The 27,107-nt window shown below is 29.2% G+C and overlaps 1 protein-coding gene across 1 annotated transcript in view; it reads left to right on the top strand.

Annotated features, from left to right (window-relative positions):
* The window catches only part of sl (small wing phospholipase C gamma 1), a 72,202-nt gene extending 47,223 nt beyond the window's left edge, over nucleotides 1-24,979 (top strand). Inside the window, exons 16-24 of the mRNA XM_067045861.1 lie at nucleotides 529-594; nucleotides 6,020-6,214; nucleotides 12,068-12,289; nucleotides 12,545-12,751; nucleotides 14,897-15,011; nucleotides 15,149-15,415; nucleotides 17,208-17,347; nucleotides 17,731-17,835; nucleotides 20,090-24,979. Coding sequence (XP_066901962.1) covers nucleotides 529-594; nucleotides 6,020-6,214; nucleotides 12,068-12,289; nucleotides 12,545-12,751; nucleotides 14,897-15,011; nucleotides 15,149-15,415; nucleotides 17,208-17,347; nucleotides 17,731-17,835; nucleotides 20,090-20,185 — 1,413 coding nt within the window. The 3' untranslated portion in view covers nucleotides 20,186-24,979. The remainder of the gene's footprint in view (nucleotides 1-528; nucleotides 595-6,019; nucleotides 6,215-12,067; nucleotides 12,290-12,544; nucleotides 12,752-14,896; nucleotides 15,012-15,148; nucleotides 15,416-17,207; nucleotides 17,348-17,730; nucleotides 17,836-20,089) is intronic.
* Nucleotides 24,980-27,107: the final 2,128 nt, after the last annotated feature.

Genomic DNA, 27,107 nt, shown 5'->3' with positions numbered 1-27,107 from the left:
TATGGACTGTAAGTGAATATGAAGGAGATGGTCAGGTGTATGGTCAAAAAGAAACAAAAAAATAGTTAACAACTATTTATTGTTTAACGTTTCACAACACTGCAGGGCCTTTGTGTTGAATGAAATTATCTTATTGTTTCTTCTTGACCACACCTCTGAACATAAGACTCAATGTTCTTTTTTAAGAAATTACATAATATAAAGATAAAATATAACACTCCTCAAAATAATGTCTTTTAAATAATTTTTACAAACATTATATTTGTTTTTTTTGTTTGTTTTTTTTATGATTTATAGTACTTATACATACATCCTACATCCACACTACTTTACATCATATAAAAATCATATAGATGACATTGATCTCTTTTTCAATATATAAATGCATCAATTTTATGGTACATATACTCGCCTGTATTTTTACTATTGTACTCTGTACTTCCATAATTTTATGTTCTTATTATAATTTGTAATTAATTCTAGTCAGTAAATTTCTTTTTATTGAAAAACTAATTAATAAATTTCTAGGATGCCGATGACAGTTCTGTTTTGGGAACTCCTGGATATATGGATCCTAGTAGCTTTACATCAAAGGTAATTTATTATTTCCTATATTTAATATAAATAAAAAAGGCTATATATAATTTATTCAGATCATTTTATGTCTAATGTGGTTAGGTCTCTTTTAAATAAGAATGTTCTCGAAGCTCTGATAAAATTTTGATTAGTATTAGGTGACATCTTATTTAAGTGAACATGTTTTTGTTTTTAGATATTTTGAATGAGTATTATTAATGAGAACATGTTTTTATACCATATTGTTTTTTTTATTTGTTTTTGTTAGTTTTAACCAATTTTATATTTTTTAACTCTACAAAACTAAAATCTAGTGTCATGTCTTCACTTCCTTTAAGAAGTTCATTCTTTTCTGAAAAAAGTATCAGTCACAGAAAATTATTAATTCAAGAAATAGTTTTTTAAAGTTATTTAATGAAACACAATACAATTTTAAAAAATAATAATAAACAATGGTTTATCAGTAAAAATATTACTTTCTCCTCATTGTATGGTTTTGACAATCAGTTTAAATTGTATGAATTAATATTAAGTCAACTTTGAGGATTAAACGGTTTTGACTTAAATATAATGTATTATTCTGTTAAAAATAACTTTTATTATATTATACTTTTTTCCATTCCAGCATATACTCTCTTCCTTTCCTTCCGCAAAATAAAAAGTTCTATTATTTATATTTAAATATGTAAAATTGTATGTATTGAGACCAACTTGGAGGATTGATTATTTTATTTATTTATGGCTGATACTGCTCAATTGGCTAACTTTATTTAGATATTGGCATTAGCTATATTTATAAGTTAGGAAAAATGGTAAAGATGGAAAATCTCGGTACATTAATAGCTTATGGCATAGAGCAACCATATAAACCAATTAGTAACAACCAGAAGCATTAATGAGAACTGTGGATAATTTTTATTATTATTTGTTTTATAATAATTATAAACCAGAGATTTTTGACTGTGTATTATATATATGAGGAGAAGATGATTGGGGGTGCGGTTGGTGAAGAACACAATTAAGTAAAAACTTATTTATTAGTACCAACGTTCCGTTGGAATTTCAGGACTAGAAAAAAAGCATTGTGTAATATTATAAGAATATTGAAACTGTATATAGTAAAATACATGGAAAGAGTAATATTAAATTATATATTTGTTTTCATTATTAATGTTAATATTACTTTTTCCTTGTATTTTATTATATACAGTTTAAATATTATTATAATATTATACTATGCATTTTTTTCAATACTACTTGTGTACTTATATTATTTTTTATCTTCTTATGTTTTTTTTTCTTTCTGTAATTCCATTTAATCATTATGGTTGTTATCTTATTTTTGTTCTTAGCCCTGATGAAGGCCTGAAAGTCTAGCTGAAACGTTGGCACTAATAATTAAGGTCTTGCTTATTTGTGTTCTTCCCTAACTGCACCCTTAATCATCTTCTCATATATATATATATATTCTGTTAAGATCCGTCTAAAATGATCATATTTATTTAATTGTTTAAAATACTGAAATATTATGTCCATTGAGTAAATAGGAGTGAAGAAAAAATCTTACACCAAATACTTTTTTTTTAAAGTTTTAAAAAAATCATGGACATAGTGTAATCAAAGTTTCAGGATCCTAAGCACCTTAGAATTCTTCCAGGATCCTTCAGGACATATTACTGCAATGCTTCAATTATTTTTACTGGTTAGAATATTTTGATTTTGAGGTTTATAATACATTATATTAATTAATTATTTACCTTATATGAGAAATGCAAGAGTATATTTACTTTCTATTTTTGTCTATCAGGTAATTAATATACCACTTCATTAATACAGAAAGATACAATGCTTAATCATTAGAAAAAAAAAAAAAGGGTCTCATTTATACTTGTAGCATAGATATTCGTTCAGGTAATAAATATCAACTCAAGAACGAAAGAATTAAATCAAGAAAATGTACGTACTTATCATCACAAGTATGTTTTAAATTATAGATTTATATGGAGAACTTTTTCTTCTATTAGTATTTTCATCCATACAATCACTTGGCATAATTTATGTGATTATCAAAATAAATAATTTGTTTAATAACTTTCTTGAAATAGGAGTGTCTTGCTCTGTATCATTTCATCGTCTCACTGGATCTGTAGGATAATGATAAATAAATCAAAAATAAAACCTAAGGTACAATATACATAACTGAAAGCCTAAAACATTTATTGTAAATTTTAAAACTGATAAAAAAACCTTAATAACCATTATGGGAATATTATAAACAAATTAAAAATAAAATGAAAACATACTCTTATTAAAACAATTAATTATATTATTGTTAATAAAATAAATCAAAAATTAATAAAATAAATTAAAAGTAAATATTATATACATTATTAAAAGATATTTGGAAGGTAGAAGAATATATATAAATAAATAAATTGGTCATAGTTTTAATCCTTTAAGAGTAAAATGTGCCATTAAAATGATACTGAGCAATACGCTCCTATTTCAACAAGTTTCATTAAATAACATTTTTGATTAGATCCCTGTAAGTTATAACTGTAAAAACATTACCCAGAAAAGCTGTCCTTTTTTATCTCATCAATTTTTTTATAATCGTCTAAGTTAGAGCTATTTTCCTGATAAGTGAAAGAAAGCCAAATTCGTAGTAATTCAAAAGCCTGATAAAAACAAAGTCAGCAGCTATAGACCTATAAGTTATTACCCATTTTTGGAAAAATACTGGGATCAGATATTTAAAGACATCTTTCTTCTTTATTTCAATGTAGTAACATTATTTCAGATTTCCTATTTGGTTTCTAGTATATTTATTCCTCTTCACACACATTAGCAAGATTATTGTAATTTATAGTAAATGGATTTGAAATAAAGTACATACTCTGGTAGCATTCTTACAAGGTTTGGCATAGCCACTTTTTATACAAACTAAAGAAAGTAGACACTCTGATATTCTGAGCTCATTCTCAACGGTCAAACATTTACTGTTAAAATGAATAACAAAAATTCTACCATTAGACAAATTCATGACATTACTCCTCAAGGTTGACATCATCCAGTCCAAACCTATTTTTCTCACCCTCACTCTCCAGATTGCACATTTCAGTGATAAATTGATACATTTCTCTAGAATTTTGGATAGTTGTGCAGCTTCTTGAAGTTAATAGAAAGGTATATTGAATACATAAATAATTTCTATGATTCTTCTGCAATTTAGGATTATTTCCCAAAACCTCCCTCCTCTGGGCTCACTCTCTGGGTAATACTGTAAATCATTCTTAGCGTGATAGTTTGATAGTGCTCTAGGAATTAAGAACATCCTGTAATAATAAATTTTGTAATTTTTGTTCATATGTTTGCCTTTCTCATTTTGTTTTTCCAAAACCAACAGAAAAGAGCATACGAAATGTTACCTCTCTTTTTCTATGAAAAACACTTTAAACATTGATTTACTTAAATACTATAAGGTCTTCGGTACATGAGGTGAGAGAGACTTCAAAAAACTTGTGACAAGTGCCTCACTCTTTATGCAATATGTTCTCCTTGATGATTTTTCTTGTAGTAAGCTTGCAGTCTTCAATGAAGGACAACACTCACTTTTTCAAAATGTTAATTGTTGTTTCATATTTAATTTTTAAAATGTAATTTTCTTTATTTTTGTGCAATATAAAAATTCTAGTAATGTTAATCTAGTAATTCTAGTAATGATGGGTAATTTAAATTTTTTTTTTAATAATATTTTAATTTATTAGTTAATTGTCATTGACTTACAAATGACTTCATTATTGGCAGTCTAAGTTATACTTCTCTATTATTGTAAAGATTTTTGAGTTGCCAATCTGATGGTCCCTAGGGTCTACTCTTGCCAGTGTTTTACAGGAAGAATTATATTTTTCAACAGGCTTAACAAGTTTTTTTTTCTACCAATTGTCAGCAGCTCAAGATCCATTTGCATTTCCATGGCAATGATAAGGGTTGATTTTGCTCCACCTGTTAGCACCCTGATTGCCTTATTTTGTACTAAATCTAACTTCTTTCTGCTTTATTCCGAAAGAGAGACTCTGAGTTCTCCACCTTATTTGAGGGCTGTTCTGACAAATGCTTTGTAAATTGTCATCAGCTGTTCCGGTGTTCCACTCCAGGTTACTCCTGCAGGTCATTTAAGAAGCATTAGTCTCGATTCTTTAACTTCTTGAAACCCTGTTTACAAGATGCCTCCATTTTCTTGTCTAGGGCCTCACCAAAGTATTCAACTATATCTATATCAATATCGTTTTAAATGATTTATTGAAACGGATATGTTCTTTAAGTGTGAAATATACTTTTTAAGGCTCTGGAGTACTTAACTTTTTGTGTTTTAGACGACTTAGAGGATAGGCACTTTGCTAGAGGATGGCTTTTTATATTAATATATAAATATTACATTCTTTTGCCCCTTGACCACAAGAGGTTCATTGACATTTTTGTTTGATTCACTGCTTAGAGTAGCTAGATATCTAAAAACATTTTGACCATTATTCTTACGGTTCTGTTGGAAGCAAAAAGAGCTATAGCACTGTCTTCTTGCCTTTTTTATTTTTTGAGTATAAAGCGATTGATTATATGAGTATAGTCTGGTTTTGCATTTTTCATCAGTATTTTTATTGAGGTTTTATTAAATGCTAAGATTTTGTCTTGCATTATCTCGCTTTTTCTTCTGATATTCCAAAAAATTTTACCAGAATGTACGAATATAAGGTTATTCCTCCTATTGTATTTCCTAACTGTCAAGCTTCCAATTTGCTATTTTCTTCCATTTTGTGGATGATCTTAAATTTCAAAGTGAGGTCCCTCTTTACCCCACGAATCATTCCAGACTTGATTTGACGAGATTGTGCAAAAGTATATTGAGAATTATCAGACATTGGATAATATTTAGCGTTTTCAGTGCAGGCACCAGCCTCTACAATATTCAATCCTTCCATATCTTGTTGTTTTAAGATTTGTTGTAATTCTCAGAATTTAGTCACTGATAAGCCCCCACCAATCCAAAATAGGCATTTTAATGATAATATGTTAGGTAAAAAATAGTCCTTAAAAGGACTGCTTTTCTGGAATAATCCAAAAGATGCTTCTCTAAGTAATCGGCTGCAAAGATGAAAGTATATCTTATATGGTTGGCATAATTTTTAGATAATTTAAAAAGTATGCTTATCTTGGGGCACCACAATGAGGTGAGAACACATAACATCTTAATTTTTATGAAATTCTTCTTTTGTTCTTTCCAAAGTACTACAAAATGAAATCCATAAACATTAGTTTTAATCGTAATTATTAATTTATTGCAGTAATATGTTCTGAAGATGAGGTAAGAATCCTAAACCATTGATTACACTAATTAGTAATTTTCATTACTATTGATTTGTAGTATTGGCTTTCATTGTTTTAGATTACTGTCAAAGCACTGTACGACTATCAGGCTAGGCAAGATGATGAATTATCTTTTTGCAAACATGCAATAATTACTAATGTTAGCAAACAAGATGGCGGTTGGTGGAAAGGTGATTATGGAGGTAAAAGGCAGCAATGGTTTCCTTCCAATTATGTAGAAGAAATAGAGCCTCAGCAAGAAAGAGATGACAGTGTAAGGCATATCAATTTCTGCAGATATTAATAGAGACTGAATATTCATACAATTACATCTTTTGATTCCTAGGTTAAATTCAGCAAAACCTCAATAGAAATTTGAATCATTGAAAAGACATTCTCGTAATATTAATATTATACTGCACAAAATTTAATATTTTACTCTTTTTTGACTAAATTGCACGATTTTTTTTTTTTTTTTTTTGTTGCATAGCATTTAATGCTTGAACAAATTTCCCATATTATACACATATTTATATTTATTTTAGTTTCATTAGCCAATATTTATTTATTTTAGTTTCATTAGCCTATATTTATTTAGTTTAGTTTCATTAGCCAATATTTATATATTTTAGTTTCATTTTATTATTTAAATTATAGTTTAAATAAATAAATTTGACCTAAGGTCAAATCAACCTAAAAAAAAAAAAAAAAAAAAAAAAAGTAAACTAAGCGATGAATATTCTTGGAATACTACTAACGAGTGGTTTTGGGAAACTATGAAAAAGTCTCTCTAGAAATAATTTCCTTTTTAAAGAAAACGTTCATTATAACATTTTTATAACTAGTGGATCATAGTTTTTAATTTTTAGTAGTAATCTTAATCTTAAAAAATAGTTGAATTGTGGAATAAGTATCTCACTTAAAATTAAAACTTAAGATACCAAATAATTCCTAGCTAAACTGGATAGGTTCTTATAACATTCTACCCATACTGTTCACCTGTGTTTCCCATGGTTTAAGGAGAATATTTGATAAAGTCCCTATTATTTATCCAGAAGTAAACAAGCTGGTTAATAACAGGAAAAAACAAAACAAAAAAAATTGCTCAAATCACATCACCATAAGGCATAGAGAAATATATGAATATTCTAAGATGCCAACTTCCACCAGAGCCTGTAGTTAGGTGGGGAACCTGGTTGGGAGCATATTTTACAGACTATTATAAAAGTTCAAAATTTGTATAAGTGGGTTAAATAAAGTTGCACAGCCAATAAAGAAAAAAAAAAAAGAGGCCGTTTTGATGTCAACTTAGCAAGTTGTCTGCAGTGGTGCTGGTTCAGTCTACGCCTGAAGGTTTTAAATTTTATTTTGTGGCAGGACTACAAACTCAAAACTGGTTAGAATAGGTTAGTTACCTGCAGGAAAACCCCCTCCCTCTGTGTCAAAAATAACCAGATAGAAGTTAAATAAAAAGTGAATAATAACATAAATTTGACATCATTAATCTCTGATTTTTTTAAGTTTCATAAAATTATATAAATGCCCATAAATTTGCTCCATTGTTTTTTTTCTGTATGATTTTTGCACATTTTTTATTTTTTTACTGAATGTTTTTCGATTTATTACTGCAAAAAATCCAGTCTCCAGTGATTATATTAGTAATTCAAACCTCAGGCGGTAATTGAGCACACTGTTCTATATGAGCTCCTTGCCCCATTTTATTCAGCCATCATGGTCTCTGATCCTCGATTAGGTAGCCTAACACATATTTTTTTAGAGATGACATACTTTTCCTTTTATAATTCAAAATTGTATGTATATTAAAGACAATAATTTAGACAATTTCCTAAACCTCAAAAATGATTAATAATTAAATGTTGTGTTAAAAAAAAAGAAAATACTCACAGCTTTAAAAATTATTCTGTTTTCTTTTTATAGTTCGTTCTTCTTTTATATTTTCCTCAATTTTTTAGCCTATTTACCTACACTAGCATTCATTATTTTCCTCGTCACATCGCACAAACACTTCCTTACTTGTGATGCCTTTCCATGTCTTCCTTTCCACATAGATAATGCTACAAGTTCTAAATTTCTCCCAACTGAAAAATTTATTAGCCAGGGGGTTCTTTTGTTATTCAAATTAAATAAAGCATTGAGGTTCTCTTTTACTGTTTCTTTCGGTAAATTTCCAGTAACTATTTGTATTCCCTTAGTCCCTGTTAGTATGGTTCTAGAAAATGCATCAAATGTAGCCTCAGCAATTTCTTGTGGAGTATCTTCTCTATTTGAATTTATCCCACTTTTGATCAATGTAGTTTGTATAATTAGACCTTTGAGAAATATCCGCTCCTCTCCAAATGCTCTATATGTCATTGATAAAATATTTTCTAATGTTTTTTTTGCTTGCTCTATTGTGTATGAACCTTCGCTTGCTATTTCAAATCCCACTATTGGCACTAAACTTTGTGATTGGCAGATTGCAGCAAATTCAGCACTGTTCTTAGCATTTAAAAAACTTGTATAATATGATGGGGTGTTGTTTCCTATCTTTATAAGATTTCTCCATACAGCAAATTTGTAACCATAATGTCTATATTCCTTACATCTTTCCCATAGGTGATCAATTCCTATGGTTATTAAGTCTCCACTTGGGAAAAGTTGTATTTCTCCTCGACTAGCATAAAAACCAAGAATGTAGCCTTGATTTTTCAATGAAGTCACCAACCTTTTATTCTTTTTATTTTTTAGAAAAGATATTTGTTCCTCTGAAAAAGTTAAACTTGATATGTAATCTTTTAATGGTGTTGAAATTATCAATTTAAAAAACCTCTCTTTCATTTCTTGATTAGATTCAACATCCATTTCCCTCATATTTTCGACCATCATTGTACCTCTAGGTATATCCATGATCCCCAATGCTATATTTATCAATTCATGTTGTACTTCATCTGGAAGATTTCTGTATAATTTGTCTGTAATTTCTTTAATTCTATATTCAATTTGTTTCATTGTACTAAACTTTTATTTTCCTTTTCTGTTTTTATTTTACAACTATTGTTACATATTCACTTCCAAAACAGTCAATTTGCTGTTAGAACATGTGATCCATTTTATTTCAATTATTGTTTTTGAAATATTTACCATAACTTAATTTGTGTGGAGAAATAATCCACTGATTATTTCATGGTTATATAAAACCATTCTGTTTACAAGTTTTTGTTATGTTTAATTTGGTTTAATGTCCAAATTTTGTTTTTAACCTAACAAAGAGTTTCATCTCAATAGTGAATGCATGCATGAATTTGAATTTTCGGCTTTATGGTGGCATATTTTCTTAATGTGTGAATCTTGTAATGCTTCTATCAAATATTGATCTGAAGTATTGTACTCAGTCCATTTACGGAAATAGTTATCTGCCAACATGATATTTTTCCAATCTGAGAATAAAAATGATATGTGAAGGCTTTTCAAGATTCAACCAATTCTTCCATAGTTTACTCGATTATGGTACTTTGTTAACTTTTGGTATTAGTAGTAATGGCTGTGTTGCTTTGCTATCAATAAATCAGCTCCAAAAAATGAAAAAATATTGACTTACTGGACTTCTTTCCCCACCATTCTATCACCATTGCCAATATGTGGGGCATTATAGAATGTCATGTTTGTATGTTATGTACAATACTTAAAATTTTCCCATCAAGCATTAGTTCTTGTTCATAAAAAAAACTTCATATTATTAATTAGTAGGTACTTGATGAACTTACCTCCTGCACCAACTTAACGTAATATGGAAATGTGCTAAAACTAGATAAACTGTGCTAAAACTAGAATAACTTCATTATTCTTTGGATAATTGTTTCATCGACTAATTTGTCACATATAAATAAAAATTAAATTTACTGTCTCAATGCTAACTGCAGTGATTAGTGCCTAAGTTCTGACCAACTATTTTTTGTTCATTTTTTAAAAATTTGATTTTGCAATATTAGCCATTGGCTATCCTCCTAATATGGCCAATTTATCACTCCACGGAAAGGAAATCAGATATAATGTATTATAATAATATGTTGTTACTTGAGCTTTTCAATATTTTACTATTTATGAGACTATCGTTTTTCAATTTGCTGTGACTCCATGGATTAATTATTGAAAAGACCTGCCTTATTCCAATAATACACCATAACTGGACAACAGTGATTGATACTGGTGTCTTATTGATGATGATGCTATCAAAGTTCTTCCTAAAGTTATCACTGGTTGATACGCAGGAAAATTTTATTTATGGATGATATATTAAAATTCAAATCTTTTCATTTGAAAGAAGAACTACCATTCCAATCCCTGAAGATTATTTAGTTCTGTACTTAAAAAAAATTATTGTTTCTAGACCAGCAGTTGTGGAAGGAGGTGATTTGGTGAAGATCATGTTCAACTATGAGGTTTTCCCCCATTTAAGGATATCACTTTTTTAGAGGCTAGTTATGTCCCAGCAGGGCTTCTGAACCCACTTCTGATTAAACAGATTACATAATTGCTGCTGCTGCCTGATTCTAACCCGAGCCTGGAAGAAAATGAGTATAGTGTCTCAATCACTCAACTACCCCCATTCCTTTGAAAAAATAATGAATATGCTATTTCTTGTCTATCTTGTTCTCTTAACAAATTTTGGTTATAGGGAGCCATGGAATATTGGTGGAATCATTAGACTGGCGTATGCATTACCTTAATTTAAATTAGATATGTGTATAATTTTTAAAGATTAAAAAAAAAAAACCCTAGGTTTACACAGCTAATTTTAGGCATCTAGAGGAAAAAAGGCACAACTCAAAATCCCCTGCTTAATATTCTTTCCTGCCAATTATTACTATTGATTATAATTTTGTATTGTATAGTTGAATATGGCTAATTTAAAATATTTAGGTTAAAAATTTAATTTGTGTTACTTAAGAATTTCAGTTTGTTGATAATATTTGCTTAATGTACATTCACGCCATTAATATCAGTTCATAAATTACATATATTATTTATATTTTTGGGAATATAAATTGATTCTATTATTCTTTTCTTTGTAATTATTATTATTTGTAATAATAAGTTGTATCAGACTCTTAAAAGTCATCTGGCTGGTAAAAATAAAATCGATACCACTAACACATGGACAATACCAGTGGTAGCATACAGATTTGGTATAATAAAATGGTCAACTAACTTGAAAAAGTGGATTGCCTAGTATGCACAATAGTGACGGATGCTAGAATTCATCATCCAAAAGCTTTTTTGATTAGACTCTACTTGGACAGGAAGGATGGTAGCTGTGGGCTTCTATAATTGTCATCATGAAAGAATTAGATGAGGGTTACACTGGCCTTAATCGATCCTATTGATTAATAGATCCTATGGTCCACGATATAAAAGCACTATAAGCATTTATGGAAAGAAAAAGAACTTCATGGGAGGTTTTACCATCAACTGCATGATGGATAGTGAGCTCTCTGTATAATGGCTAAGGAAAGGGCCACTCTTTTCCAATAGCTTTTCCAGCTAGGGTTTCCAATAGCTATCTAGGATCAAGTTGTTGGAACAAGGGGAAATATAAAGCATATCCTCTGGATAGATTTATGTTGACTGGGTTTATTTTTTATTAGATTTATGTTGATGTGTTGAATGGGTGTTAGACATTGGCAGGGGTAGACTACCTGATGAGGCATAATAATGTGGCCAAAATATACCATCAAAGTTTATGTAGAACCCTACTGATCAGTGAAGAAGTTCCTTACTATTGATATACTCCTAAAAAACTAAAGAAAATTTGAAAAAGATGGGGACTAGAAGATGGCGGATGCTTGCCCGGGAAAGGAGAGAGTGGAGAAAGATTACAAGAGAAGCCCATATACTTTTAGGACTGTAATAAATAAATAAACACTCACTTTGGATTGATGTTACTCAGACACCAATTTTATTTCTATGAAAAACCATGTAGGCCAAATAGCATTGATAGTTTTGAGATATATGTTTTTACAATATTGTTTATTTTTAACATGTCGTCACTTCATTTCACTTTCATCTAGAAAATAATTCATGTTTAAAATATATCTAAGTTTTACTAATTTAAAATATATTATTTTAGTCCTCAGATTCAATGTTGTTGGGTAATCTACAAAAAGGAAGCTTGGATGTAATGGGTGCAGTTGTTGAAGTTGCTCAGGGTGTTGGACAAGGCCTTAATTGGATTTTAAGGATTCAAAATCCAAACATGTGCACTGCTTTTGAAGTAGCTGTACCATCTCAAGAACAAGCTATGGAGTGGATGTCTGCCATTAAAGAGACTGCCCAGAGTGCTAGCGCCAGGGTATTAATTTTATATTGTATTAATGAATGGAAAATTAATCAAAAAGGTCCAAAAAATAATTAACTTATTGAGTTAGAAGTGTTATTATCTATTGACTTTTAACTCTATTGTCCCAGGAAAGGGCTATTTTATTTAAATATTATGTTGTGAAAACACCCATAACTAAAAATATATTACCTTATATTATATATTACCTAAGTCATTACCTTATATTAAAGTTTATTTATTTTAATTATATATGTTTTGCTTTTTTAGGAAAGTCAAAATAAAGAAATGGAGAGAGCCTGGCGAGTTGCTAAGGAGATGTCTAATTTAATTATATACTGTAGGAGTGTTGCCTTCAACATTGATAGGTTAAAACAAAGAGGATTTGTTTATCCTGAAATGTCTTCCTTTCCTGAGACGAAAGCTGAAAAACTTATTTGCCAGAATGAATCACGATTTTTCATTAAATATCACCAGGTATCTTAGTTAATATTTGTCTTGTTAACTTATAACAATAATAAGTTATTTTACTGTACTAAAAAATAGTCCAACAACAGCCCATAAAGGGCTTGGATTCAGCTATTGAAAGATTGCCTAATTTTCAACCTAGCTTTTTGGGCCATTACTAAATTTACTCCTACCCCTTCAGTTCCAAGTACTCATTATTTTAGGGTTTATTGGATTATGGAAGTCACTTTCTTGTGAAAATTGAATTTTTTAAGATTTAATTTGAACCAAATTTTGATTGCTTATGTGGTTAATTACATAATAACATAACATTGAATACTGATAAAATATAAAATATTGATGATATTTGTAATTCACTGTTGCAAAATAGAGTATATTCATTTTTTTCAAAGTATTTTTTCCCCTATTTTCAGAAGTAAATATTCAAAATTAGTTGAGTATAATGTATTATTTTTAAAGAAGCGTCCCTTGTGTATGGATACTTATTAGATATTTATTTTGTTTCATTTAAGCTATAGGAAAGCAAAGACTAATAATGAATTGATGAATTTGATATACCTATGTTAGTATCTTTTGGACTATATAGTCCCTTTCACTATTGTTAGTTTTAGTTGATTAATATTGATTAATAGCTGTTTCATTAGTGGAATGAAGGATGTTTTGAATTTTTTTGCATGGAATCAGGGGTGGCCAACAATTTGATCACGATTGACCAGTTTAATTGCATTTTAATTTAACCAAAATCTATATTGAAAAAGTGTTAGAAAATCTATTTTCTCAGAAAAGGCTAGTCTTTATTTCCAAGTGGAGATTCAGGTTTTCACTTTCAATTAGTCTTGGTATTTTTTTTGTTCCATTACTAAACCAAAATACCGATCCCAATAGCCCTTAACTACTTCTACCAATCTGATGATGGACTGTTGGATTTTGGTTTCTTGGTTGGAATGAAACAGGAACAGAACCAATACAAATACTAGTACCTTGAACAGAAGTGTAGGATGACACAACAAAAATCATGGAACGGCTCATTACTGATCATTACTATCCCATAGAGCTGTTATCACATTACTTGAATGGAGACAGATTATCTATGCCTCTAAATGTTATTAAACCACTGCATGGTCTCTTCTTTCTCACTTTGTGCGAATATGAGCTGCATAGTCTGGAACAGCACTCCTGCCTAGCCATCAGATTTTCTGTGACTGACATATATCAGGAGTCCTCTCTTGGTCTTCTTTTTCTCTAGTAAAATTGATTACGGAAAAATGCATGTTCCAGTATTTTGTTTGTTAGGAATGCTTGTGCTCAATGAATCATAGAACACAATTATTCATCGTCTATTTCAAAGTGAGCTTAATGGGCATGAAGCAACCTGCAGAATGGAAATGGTCGATCCCTCGTGTTTTCAGGGTGGGCATCTTTGTTACATCAAGAATCAGGCAATGGGTCCATCTAGCAGAAGATTATGCATTCTAATTTACCATTGTTTTAATAGTATACTACTGGTATTTGGTGGGGGAACAAGTCTGGCAAGTGGGCCTAGTGGTTCTTTTTCCCAACCCCTGACGGCTACCTAAGTTGCTGCCACGTACTAACCAAGTTGGCAGTGTCAAGATTCATTCTTCGGGGCCGCCAAAAAATGAATGTTAACTGCCCCAGGTCGGAATCGAACCCATAACGTTCTGAACCAAGTGCACTGGAACCAGCGCTCCAACCTGCACGGCCATCACGTCCCTATTATTATAGAAATCTCCTCTGCCCTTGTCAGTGAGCATCTGGCTTTTTTATTTTAAATTTTTTTTTATCATTTTTTTTTTTTTGTAAATCCAATTACAAAAGTCATTTGGAGGGATATTGATAATGACAGATACATTGTGACAGGAAACAGTGTGGAACACTTGAATGACATATATGATATTTATTTCAAAGCATGCTGATAGTCTTACGAGCATTTGATGGCAAAAGGAAGACACTCATTCTGATAGATGTTGTTTACAATTAGTACTACTTTTTTGATCTTTGCTACTATAAGTACTTGTCAATTGCTGCTATAAACAAAAAATTGCATGATTAAAGTATTATTTTATTTGTTATTATTATTTTTAATCCATTTTTAATGAATGTTTGTTTAAAATGTATTATATTTCTTCCCAGTATCAATTCAGCCGAGTTTATCCTAAAGGTCAAAGGATAGATTCATCAAATTATAGTCCGATACCGCTATGGAATACTGGTTGCCAGATGGTCGCATTAAATTTTCAAACACCTGGTAAGTAGAGTTAATTCTATTTTTAGCAATGCATTATTTTTTCTTTTAAGCTTTAGTTTAATTTTATTATAGTATAATTTAGTGGTTAATGATGGTTGAAAAAAAACTGAGAGTATCAAATCTTTTATACTTTACAGATAAAGCTATGCAGCTGAACCAAAGTAAATTTCGTCTTAATGGTGGATGTGGTTATGTTCTAAGACCAGAAATAATGTTTCGTTCTGATTTTGATCCTAATGATCCAACTTGTCTATCTGGCTCCGAAGGCCTAGCTGTGAACTTAAGGATAATAGCTGCAAGGCACCTAAACCGTGCTGGTAGAGGAACTGTCAGCCCCTTTGTTGAAGTAGAAACTCTTGGAGCAGAATACGATACTGGTCACAAATTAACTACAAAAACAGTGGGTATGTAAATTAAATTATAAATCATATGTAAATGTTTCTTCTTATTTCAGAACCAAAAATATTAGTATTGAGGATAGAATTGTTACAATTTTAGATCCCAATTTGTCATTTTATTTTTGTATAAAATATCAAATTAAAAAAACAGAAATTTAATCCCTAAAGAACCCAAGAAGGAAACCAGAGTACTAAAGAGGCAGTCTTAAGAGGCTTAGCTTATGTGGTATTAGAAAGGAATTTTTTATTTTTAGGGAGCAGTAATAAGGATTTGGTGATCAATGAAACCAAAATGTACTTTTATAATTCATTTCAGGTCATAGTTGTTCATAGACGAAAACCATTTAATTATGACCTCTTATAGATTTTTAATTATACCACAATAATTTTAATAAGTCCAAAAAGTCCAGCTTAGTGCTGATTACAGGATTGGGTCAATATAATTATCTATACCTAAATTAATTCGATGTGGCTTAACATTATATTTCTATTTGTACTTCAACCATTTTATTCAATCTTCTTTTATTCCTTCTTGAATTTGGTTGCTTTTATATTCTTTAGATTCCAAAAAATACAAACTTTTTCCTTTTCAAAGATTATCAAGTAGCTTTTTACTTGAGAAGTGGACTTTGTTCCTGGGACTACTTAGATATTTTTCTAGTTGGTTTAAAGTTTGAAAAGGGGTTTTCTCAGCCTTTTTTTAATAAATGAAAAACTATTGAAAAGAATTAACAACAAAGTCTGTAAAAATCTAATGAAGTTTGTAAGAAGTTAAATGAGTAGATGACTCATACTTTTATAGAGACCCACAATTGTTGTTTTGTATTTTCAGCATTTACAAATATACTTCTTCCTCTTGTATTTATGTTATCTGTTTTTTTACCGTTTATTATTAACTCATTTATTTATTAGATTGATGATTTATTATACTGATCGGTTGAGAGTGTTTTATTTTATTACTAACTGGGGTTAGTAACAATTGATCCACTTTTACTTTCAAAACATCTCCAATGTTTCGACCCTCAGGCCATTCTCAAGGCTGAGATAACCTTAATCATTGATGTCATATATCCTTTTTTAAAGAGTCTCTTGCAGGCTAATTGCCCATGTCATATAAATTTTTATAACTTAAATTTAAAACTATAACTATTAATAAGGTTAAATATCGACAATATTTTGAGTTTTTTGTCCAATAGTTTTAAATTTGTTGTTGTTGATTGTTGTTTTTACGCCTTTAAGCAACAATCAACAACAACAACAAATTTAAAACTATTGCACACAAAATATTGTCGATATTTAACCTTATTAACAGAAGTTTTGTTATTAATAAGGTTAAATATAGACAATATTTTGTGTGCTATAGTTTTAAATTTAAATTATAAAAATTGATATGACATGGGCAATTAGCCTGCAAGAGACTTTTTAAAAAAGGATATCTGACATCAATGATTAAGGTTGTCTCCTCAAGAATGACCTGAGGGCCGAAACCTTGGAGACGTTTTGAAATAAATAGTTGAGAGTAAAAGTGGATCAATTGTTGTTTGTGTTAATAACATCTATTTATTTTTATCTACGTACCAACATCCTATATTTGAATTAGCAGTTTTTGGACCTTCTCTAAACAAAATTCAATCATTGGCATTAATCTTTCTTGGGGAATATAGCCATAATAGTTTAATAATACTGTTATCTCTATCTTAAACCCCTGCAAATTAAAAGTTTAAAAAACAACTAAATATACTAATCAAAACAGTTGTTAAAATGATAATCTCACTTAGTTAAACATTTTATTTTTCAGCTGATAATGGATTAAACCCAGTTTGGAATGAACCCTGTGAATTTGATATTTTGAATCCCTCTCTGGTCATGCTTAGATTTACTGTACAGGATGAAGATGTGTTTGGAGATTCTAATTTCATAGGTCAAGCAACTTATCCAGTAAGTTCCATATTTATGCAAAGCAGTTATTTTTATTTATATCAAAAAGTAGATATATATTTATATAATCACTGGCTATAATAGGTTGGTAACCTGCATGATAACCCATCTGTCTGGCCTTAGTTGGAATGAATAAGGATGTTAAATGCCTTTAAACAACGACAATGGCTCATATAGTTTCTATTCACCATTCCCATGGAAATGATATTACTATCGTTTTGGTTTTTATTTATGCCACTTGTTGCATTGATCTTTACTGAAGTTGTGAAATTGTGACTCCTCTAAAATTAATCATTTCAGAAAATTGAACTAGAGATATTTCATTTATGAATAAAAAGATTTGAAGCTTAAATAACTGTTAATTGTATTGTAATTTGTTGTAGATAATTGGACTTAGAACGGGATATCGAAGTGTGCCATTAAAAAATGGTTTCTCTGAAGATCATGAAATATCAACATTGTTAGTTCATTTGTCTTTAAAGCCTTTGGTAAGATTTTTTTTTTATTATAAGCTTTTAATAAATTTATTAAGTACTTAAATTAATTTTTTTTTTTGCATAGTTCGATGTGTATCTTTAAAAACAATAATGATATGACATAGTGAATGAAAAGGTTTGATGCTAATACAACTAACAATTCTTGTCTATATCTTGCTTCTCTATCAAAATCAAACTCTATATAAATCAGAATTTACAAAATCAAACTTAACACAATCTTCACACCTGCACTTAGGATGTGATATTTTTAGGAGATATTCAAGACAGTGATTGCTGATGGAATATTAAAACAATAAATATATTTTAATATGCATATAGAAAATTTAAATAATTATTTTTAAAAATACTCAGCTTTTGAAGGTACATTTTAATATATTTTTTATGTACTCCTAATTAATATATCCTGATAAATTTTTATAATCAGTTTTTAACTCATAATTAAACCATCTTCATGGTAGAAGAAATAGTTCATATTTATTATTTTAGTAAAATCTTAAAATAATAAATATGAACAATATTTATTTATACTTTGTAAGTACACTGATGAAAGGGAAATCATAGACCAGTCATGATGATGATTGTATGATAATATAATTAAGATTATGAAAAAAGGACGAGTGTAATAATAATAATAATAGTAAGTTAAATTTCCTTTATTTTGAGTGTTGGCAGACATATGTGTGTCTTATGGATCTAGAGATATATTTTTTCAAATTTCCAACATTTTATACGAACAACTAGAAATTAACATTTTGTGAGTTAATTTTGTCATAAAAACTATTACCCCTACAAAGATAAACATTATTAACTATTCTGCAGTAAATTTAACAAGCTTTAATTTGAGCGCTGGCAGGGATCAGTACATCCAATGGTTTCAGAAATTAAGTTTTTCATATATCAAATTTATTGTCCGAACAATTATAAATCAATTTATTTTAGCAAATATCATGAAAACTACTATTCCTACAAAGGTAAAGGTCATAAACTTCTTTATAGTCCATTAAACTAGCTTTAATTTGAGTGCTAATAGACATCTGTACGTCACATAGTTCCTGAGATATAGATTTCTCAAAATAAATTAACTAACTACTAATCTTTCAGTAGATTTTTTAGAAATTTTGCTTTTTAAAAAGCTGTATCTTGTGAACTATTGGACGTAAATAGCTCTTTTAGGGCTAATATTTCAGAAAATTTACTCTTCTTTAAATAATGTTCTTATTTTCTTATTAGGGGGTGCATGCCCTCTGTTATCTACATATCTCTGTACCTTACCTTTAATGTTTTGCTGATAGGATCTTTGACTCGGCCCGGCGATTCCTTTGGTATGCCGACAAAAGAAATTACTTTAAGTTCAAAAATTCCAGCTGGTGCCCTCTCATACATATCACATAGTTGTGATGAATGCTTAACAAGTGCTTCTAATAAACTGAATGGTATCCAAAATATATATGGAAAATCAAAAGGACCAATAACTAAAAAAACTGATGACAAAAAATATGTTTAAATTTTCTGGTAAAGAATTTAATTGTCTGTCAAATGAGCAGCTATGATGTTCTATATGTTTAGTTTTAAAGCTATACAAGAAACCATTTTATTTTTTTAAACCACTTTGATTAGGTATATATTCAAACAATTTCATTGCTCATGTAAAGCCTTATAAGAACCATTTAAAAAAAAATCAGTTTCATAGGCTTTGTCATGGCAAGATTAAGATCACATATCTACATAAGCTTTTGATTAAATGGTTGCTGCTCTGTTCCTTTGGGTTGTAGCATGATACTTAATAACCCAAAGCCATCCTTAATAAATGGTGTACCTAACATAAAAATATTTTTTGTAATTTTTTAAATCGGGCTAGTAGTGCATATTCAAACAAACTAACGCTTTACTTATTAGTAAAGATGTATCAAACCAACCAAAAATTTTATTTAAAAAGTTTGATTAGAACACTAATTTAGATTAATGAGTAGTATGAACTAAGTGTTGGATTATTTTTATAATTTTCCTAATAATTCTTATATTATGATATACTATAATTAATACTAATAATTTAAATTGCTAAATATTTGTTAGGTTATTAGGTTTTAAAACATGGTATATCAACGTTTCTTTTCTCTTTCCATTTAAAGATAAATTGTTTGGGCTATGCATCATCTTTAGGATAATAATTAATGTGGATATTTCTATAACTTTGTATTCAAATTTAATTATATTATTTATACATACATTTTTTTTATTGTTATAGATTTCTGCTCCATTTCAAAGGGAACATAGGAGTATCATGCCTAACTGCAATTCTTGTACACAGTTTTCAAACCCACTCGACCTTGCAGAAACTTGACATTCCTATTTTATAATTTGATTATTGATAAGCAATAATATAGAGCTGAATTTATTTTTTATTGTTCACTTAATTAGTGACTTGTAAATAGATATAAATTGTTCAACTAATTGCTGATTCAAGGAAGTTCCTAAAGAATGGCAATAAGAAAATTCCACTTTTAATATTAAACGAGTCTTCCATTCTGCTATGACGATTAAAAATTTTAAAGTTGCAATTTTTAACTTGGAATTGAACTTCTTTTTCATTTAAATTTTTAAATCAAATTAGTTTATTTTATAATGAATGTAAGTTAAGATAAATTGCAATTCATTATTCTAACGATCTCTTTCTTAATTGACAAATTTATTAGACAATTACAGTTATTCATTGATAAACTCCTTTTCACTGTTTACAAGCAAGTATGTGAGGCAGGAGGGTATTTATGTCATTGAAACTGCAGATGGACAGAATATGAAAACGATACCACAGCGACACTGAAGTGCTTTTAATATATTGGAAGATAATTACCTCATTGGTCCCCCTGTTTCATCACTTTCATGATTAATTTTTTTTTTTTTTTTAAAGCAGAGTACTTTTCATGAATATATCCTCCGGAGGAATGAGATATTTCTAAAAAGAATAAGATATCTAAATGAATCTCTTGTTAAGTCTCCTAATCCTCCCCTATGAAAAAAAAATCTATATTTACTGATCTAGCTGATTATATTTTTATATAAATAATTTTACAAAAAAAAAAATGTTATTTTTCTTACCTTTACATATGTTCAAAAGTGTTTAATTATAAGTAGCGAATTTAAAAAAAGCGAGCAATAAATTATTTCCGAATTGAGTTAGGCCCTATTGTAAACTTAACATCTGTCTTGATTTTTTCACTTGTGTTTATTAAGAAAAAAATTTATATAAGACTGAAAAATTAAAGTTTCTTTGGGCTGCTGGTCATTTATTCAGTTATGATAACAGAATATCTAGGAGACACTATTATCCATTTGTATGCGGGAATTAATTATTCTTTTCAATGGCAGCCTAAAATAATTTTGATAACCTGAATTTCAATCTTTCTGGTTTGTTAGATCTGTTCATATAATGCAAAATTTTCATTAGATGTCTTTATTATTGTCATTCCATCAGAAAAACCTATTATTTTATGTCATTACTTAATGACTCTGAATATGACTACTTTTTTCCATTTGTAGACGATAAAAATTAATATTTGTATGGTTGAATATAATTGTACCAACCATAGTACAGTAGTACTTATTTTTTGATTTATGTCTCTTTTGGTAATTTATTTTCATTAATTTTTATGTTACTTCTCTGTAACCAAATTTATATACCGAATATAACCGAGAATCTTAAAAAATACTTAAACATGAATGGTAACTTAAATAAAATCTTTATTAATAAGGTTAAAGAGGAGAAAAGAAATACATTTGAAATAATTTTGGTTTTCTTAATAACGAATACACATATCGTAAGGTTTACAATTTAAATAAAAAAGAATATATTACAGCTCAAAAAAAAAAAAAAAAAAAAAAAAAAAAAAAAAAAAAAAAAAAAAAAAAAATATCTATAAAATTATTTTAATAAGATCTTGAATGTTTTGTTCATTGTTTAATACTGAAAACACTTTTAAAGTAAAAATATAATAACAGATAAAAAGAATCTTTAAGTATTTCAATTATCTTAATTGTAAAATTATTATTTATTGAAATTCTTGTTTTCAATAACTATTATTCTGCTTAATTATATAAAATGTGAATTTAAATTAAACATAATAGAATAAATTGATTATTTAAATGTTATAGTGGTAATACAAATTCTTTCACCTTGTTTTTAGACATTGTACATTTTAGATTAAAGATTAACTATTATCCTGATGTTAACTTATCCACTGATGGTAATATACATGAGTATAAAATATATACATATATATGTCTTATAAATGAATGGTGTTGTCATAATGTGGGAAAAGATATTATACCTTAACAAATTAAGGAACAAAAATTCCATATGACCCTAGTCTGATTCTATTATTATTTTTTTATTTTTTTTTTTTTTTTTATAAAGTTCCTTTCTGGTCATTTCTGACATACCAGAAGGTTATCTACAGGTTACCAACCTATTCTAACAACCATGGTGAGGGTCAGGTTTTTCATTTTATGGGACCGCCACTTAATGAAAAAAGTCGATGCTCTAGGCCGGATTCGAACCGGCACCGTCCGCAGATCTCAGATTGATAGACCTGCGCCTAAAGACCTGAGCTATGGACGGCCCTCATAGTCCAATTCTTTGGCATGGGATAAAAATCACATTTTGTGTTTTCAGCTGTTATCCATGGTTTTTCCCAGGAAAATAAACCTACTTTAAAGCTCCCTTAAAAAAAATTAAGAAGTACCAAATTAAAAATTGGAAAACTTCCTATAAATGTAATGGGTTGGATCTACCATAAAAGAAAATAAGTGTTCCATTACTTTATGTCAAAAATCACTACTTAGCCATGGAAGAGTAATAGCTGCTTCAAATGTCCAAAAATTATTTATAAATTTTAAAACATTAATTTTCAACATAACATCATGTAATACTTATTTTCTTTTTTGGTAGATCCAACTCATTACATTTATAGGAAATTTCCTCATCTTTAATTTGGTACCTCTTGCATTTTTTTTTATGGGAGATTTAAAGTAGTTTTATTTGAGTTTCCTGAGAAAACCATGGATAACTGCTAAAACATAAAATTTGATTTTTTATTCCATACCATTGAGAATTGGGCTATGGGTGATATCGACTTTTTTGTTCCTCTCAAGGTACAGCATCTGCTCCATATGACCACCCATTTATGGGACACCCGGTATAATCTGCCCCATTTTAATAAAAAATTGTTGCTGTTTGTTCTCACATTAAGGTATGTGATGTAATACCTTTATTAACTTTACATAATTAATAGGATTGATTTATAAAGTTGGTTCATTTGATCTAATTTTTAACTTTGATGCCATGATGAGTTCGTGGTGTTGACTCTTTAATTCTTTATAAACTGTGATACTTTGCATTTGTTATATTTGCATATTGTCTTTTGATAATGTTTATTTTGGAAGGAATATATTTTTCTGTCAGGAATGCTAACAGTTCAATGCAAATTATATTGTTTTGTACTGTAATAATATTAGTTATGTATATTTAATTTGTTAATTAAATCTATAAGTTCACCCAGTATTCAGAAGTAGCTAATAATACTAATACCAAATTAATCTGAAAGGTAAATGTTATGCTCATCAAAATAACTTTAAAAGTTGTTTTTTTATCATTGTGTTATTAATAATAATCCTTTTATTAAGATGTGACCTTGGATTGACAATAATTGTGAGAAATAGAGCTTTAAAGTTGAAATTTCCTATTAAAAGTTATCTCCATGTCACTCTACTAGTTGCTTATATTTTTAACCAATGACTCTAAAAATGATTTGGAAGCTAAAAAACTGTGCAGTGAGTGACTTTTAAGAGAAAACAATTTTCCCTATTTTGTTAGTTAGAACTTTGTCAAACCAAGGCAACAAAATGTTGTTATGTTATGGAATAAATAAAAAGAAAAAATTTTATACTTTTCTACATTTACTAATTATTGAATTTTTAGCTAAATACAAAGCAATATTAATTGGTTATTTTTGGAAATTATGCATTCATAGAAATAAAGAAGTAACATGAAAAATGTTGAAAAGTTATGTTATATTAGCATGAAACAAAATATTCTATTTAAATTCTCTTAAATCATAGAAATATTCTTTTAGCCTAGAGATGATGAAATTATCTATTAAGTCTGTATTGGTAATATGGTAAAATAATACCTGTAAATATTTTAATTAATAAGTTACACTTTTAAGTCCAGTATCGTTCTACTTATTTATTTTCTTTTATTAAGGATGACATTATTTCCATGCTATACTTTTAAAAAAAACATGGAATGAAAGGGCACATCTAAAAATGTTTGTTTTAGACAGAATAGAACTAATAATTTGACTTGAGATGATATCCGCTTAAAACCTTTATTGGGTTTCTCCTATTTTGCTTAGTTACTGATAAGACTTATATCTAATGTGGCTATTTTTTTTTTTTTTTTTACTCTTATGCCAGAATTCTTTTGAAAAAAATGTCCTGGGATGAATTTGACCATAAAAAAAACACTTCTAACAATGAGGGTTATGTTGTGCCCCTTCATAATGTATGTGCAAAATGTAGTTCTTCTAATTCTTATATCCTTATGTACATAAAAATAAATTTATTTAGTATTTATTTAAGTCTACAAAGTACTTCATTAACATATGCAGAAATCATGAATATCAAGCCTATCTTTAATTATATTTTTATCAATTAAAAAATAAAATAGTATCGATTGTTATATTGATATATATATATCCACATCATCAATATTTTTTTAGTGAATTATCATTCCTGAAATAATTTATTTTTTTCTTAGCTCTTACTAATGATTTATAAGGATATGATTAGACGTGTAACTATCAATAGCATTTTTGTAAAATTTCTGTAAATAAGGCTGTATTGAACATCTAGAAAACTATCTGTGAATCTTCAAAATACTATATGCATGTTAATTAATTTGACCATGAATGTACCTGGAAATAGATTGTATTTCAGACTATTTGCTGTCACTAGTCTAAATATATTTTCTGAAGAGTGTAAATAGATAGCGTGCCTTACTTGCTGGAAATTGTTTTACTTTATTTATTTTACGATTGTTATGTAATTTTAAATGCAAAAGATTGTACCTTACATCAAAGATATTTTATTTTGTTTCTACAAAACCTTTCCAATACAACAAACTTATATTTTATCATTTAGATTATTTCTGATAACCAAATTTAGTTAGAACTATGAAACTCTGTTATCAGTTCTCCCCTCCCCCCCCCCAAAAAAAAAAAAAAATGAGGTGAAAATATGGCCTAAATGACAGAGTTCTGCTGATAGAATCAATGTTAATCTGATTGCGGAAGTCAAACAGAGGGCCTGGGTATATTGGATTGTCTTTTTTAACAGAGGAGTATAACAGTCAAGAATAGTGTAAAGGGAAGTGGTTAGGTTTTTAACCATGGAATAAACAGAATTCGAGGAGTAAATGGGGTTTCACTGGATAGCATCTAGATCAGGCATTAAGGTTTCAGGATTTTAGGTTTAAGGGGAAAACAAAGTAGGAAGGTTGTAAGAAACCTGAATAAAGTCATGAGCAGATAGAAAAGGAACAGGATGTTGAGTTGAAGCAAGGAGTTCATTAGGAGAGTCAATGATGTATAAATCAAGCCAGGAGTTAGAAATCTGGGTATAATGGGTGTGGTTGTAAGGGACTACTTAGAGATTGAGAGAGTAAAGGAGGTTTAACAGGTAGATTAGAGGAAGCAGACAAAAAGTTGGTGTGAAATCTCCAGATAAGATAATATTAGAATAGGAAGGTATTAGACTGTAAAGGATGATTTCAAATATTTCTTCAGAGGGTACTTTAGGAGGGCAATTACCAATACCAAAGAGTAAGGAAGATGAAATATCAGCAAAAAGGTATTCCAGTAGCAGGGAATCGGAAAGGGTTGAACACAGGAGATCATTCGATTTGAGACTGTCATGAATACAGTGACCTACACCAACTAATCTTCAGAGATGGAGCTGGGTAAAGAAACTTGGGAGGACAGGGTGGAGGGTTTTAGAGAAAGCGATCAGGAGATAAAAGTTGTGGAATTCATCAACATGGGGTTAGAGTAACTGTGTTGATCTGACTGAATATAAGGATATCAGTAATGGGAGAAAAAGGGATGGGTTAAAAATAATGGGGTCATTACTCTATTATACTAAAAAATAAATAGGTTAATAAAAAAACTAATCGATAAATGAAAAGAATAACCAATAAGAGGAGAAAAATGGTTTCTGTTTTTAAAAATATCTATCTTCAAGTAGAATAAAAATAAAGAAATAACTGATAAATATATTGCAAAACAGAAAAAATGAAATTAAGTTGAAACTATTATTTAACAGAGGTTTAGTAAGTTTGATCATAAATCGACATTGTAAATAAGTAAAAAATAAAAATGTGGAATATTAAGCAGAATAAAATAAAACTATAGAAAAGTGAAAACATTTCTTGTGATTATTCAAAGAAACCAAACAAAGTGAATTAAATTAAAAACATTTGTTCAAAATATATATAGAAAAAACAGAACACAATACAATAAACTCAGAGTGAAACTGTTTTACGTCAATTGAATGCGTCTAAGATCTTTGCATTTATATGAATGACGGAAAGACTATTATCACGCCGACGTTTTACTGGACTTACGGAATACCAAACGGAGTTCACTGCCTCGCCTACCAATAGAGTTGCGGGTTTTCTTGAGTCATTTCTTCACCTATATTGAATCTCTCGTAACTGTACCAACCTTATCACTTCGTCGCGTACTTGCGACAACGATCGGGTAGCGGACGGGGATCCTCTTCTTTGGGTCTTTTCCTCTCATCCAAGTCCAGGTCTTAACGACCAAGGTGGCACCGATAGAGCAAATGATGCCTTCAGTCGTTTCTCATGCTTTATTAGGAACACCCATTATTTATATGATATTCCTTAGATTTTCCTGCTCCACTCGATTTAATGAGGCCTTTAAATTCTTAATTTGATTTTTTAATGTTTTGTTTTCATTTAATATTTCTTCTATTAGTTTTTTCTGCTTAGAAGCGTAACCTCCATTTTATTTGGCGCTCGCCATTTTCGAAAGTAATATCCCCTTGCTTTCCTCTTTAATTTTCACCATTTCCGACTATATAGTAGCGATATTCTCCTCCATTTTATTTCCAGAAGTGACGATTAGAGTTTAATCCTTATGGCTGGGTGGTCATAACCATTTATTTTTCTGTTTTAAATTAATATC

The sequence above is a fragment of the Halyomorpha halys genome, unplaced genomic scaffold, assembly GCF_000696795.3.
Source record: "Halyomorpha halys isolate HHAL.00 unplaced genomic scaffold, Hhal_1.1 Scaffold249.1, whole genome shotgun sequence".
Lineage (NCBI taxonomy): Eukaryota > Metazoa > Arthropoda > Insecta > Hemiptera > Pentatomidae > Halyomorpha > Halyomorpha halys.
Note: the sequence above shows the minus strand (reverse complement) of the source record. Positions and strands in the feature narration are given on the sequence as shown.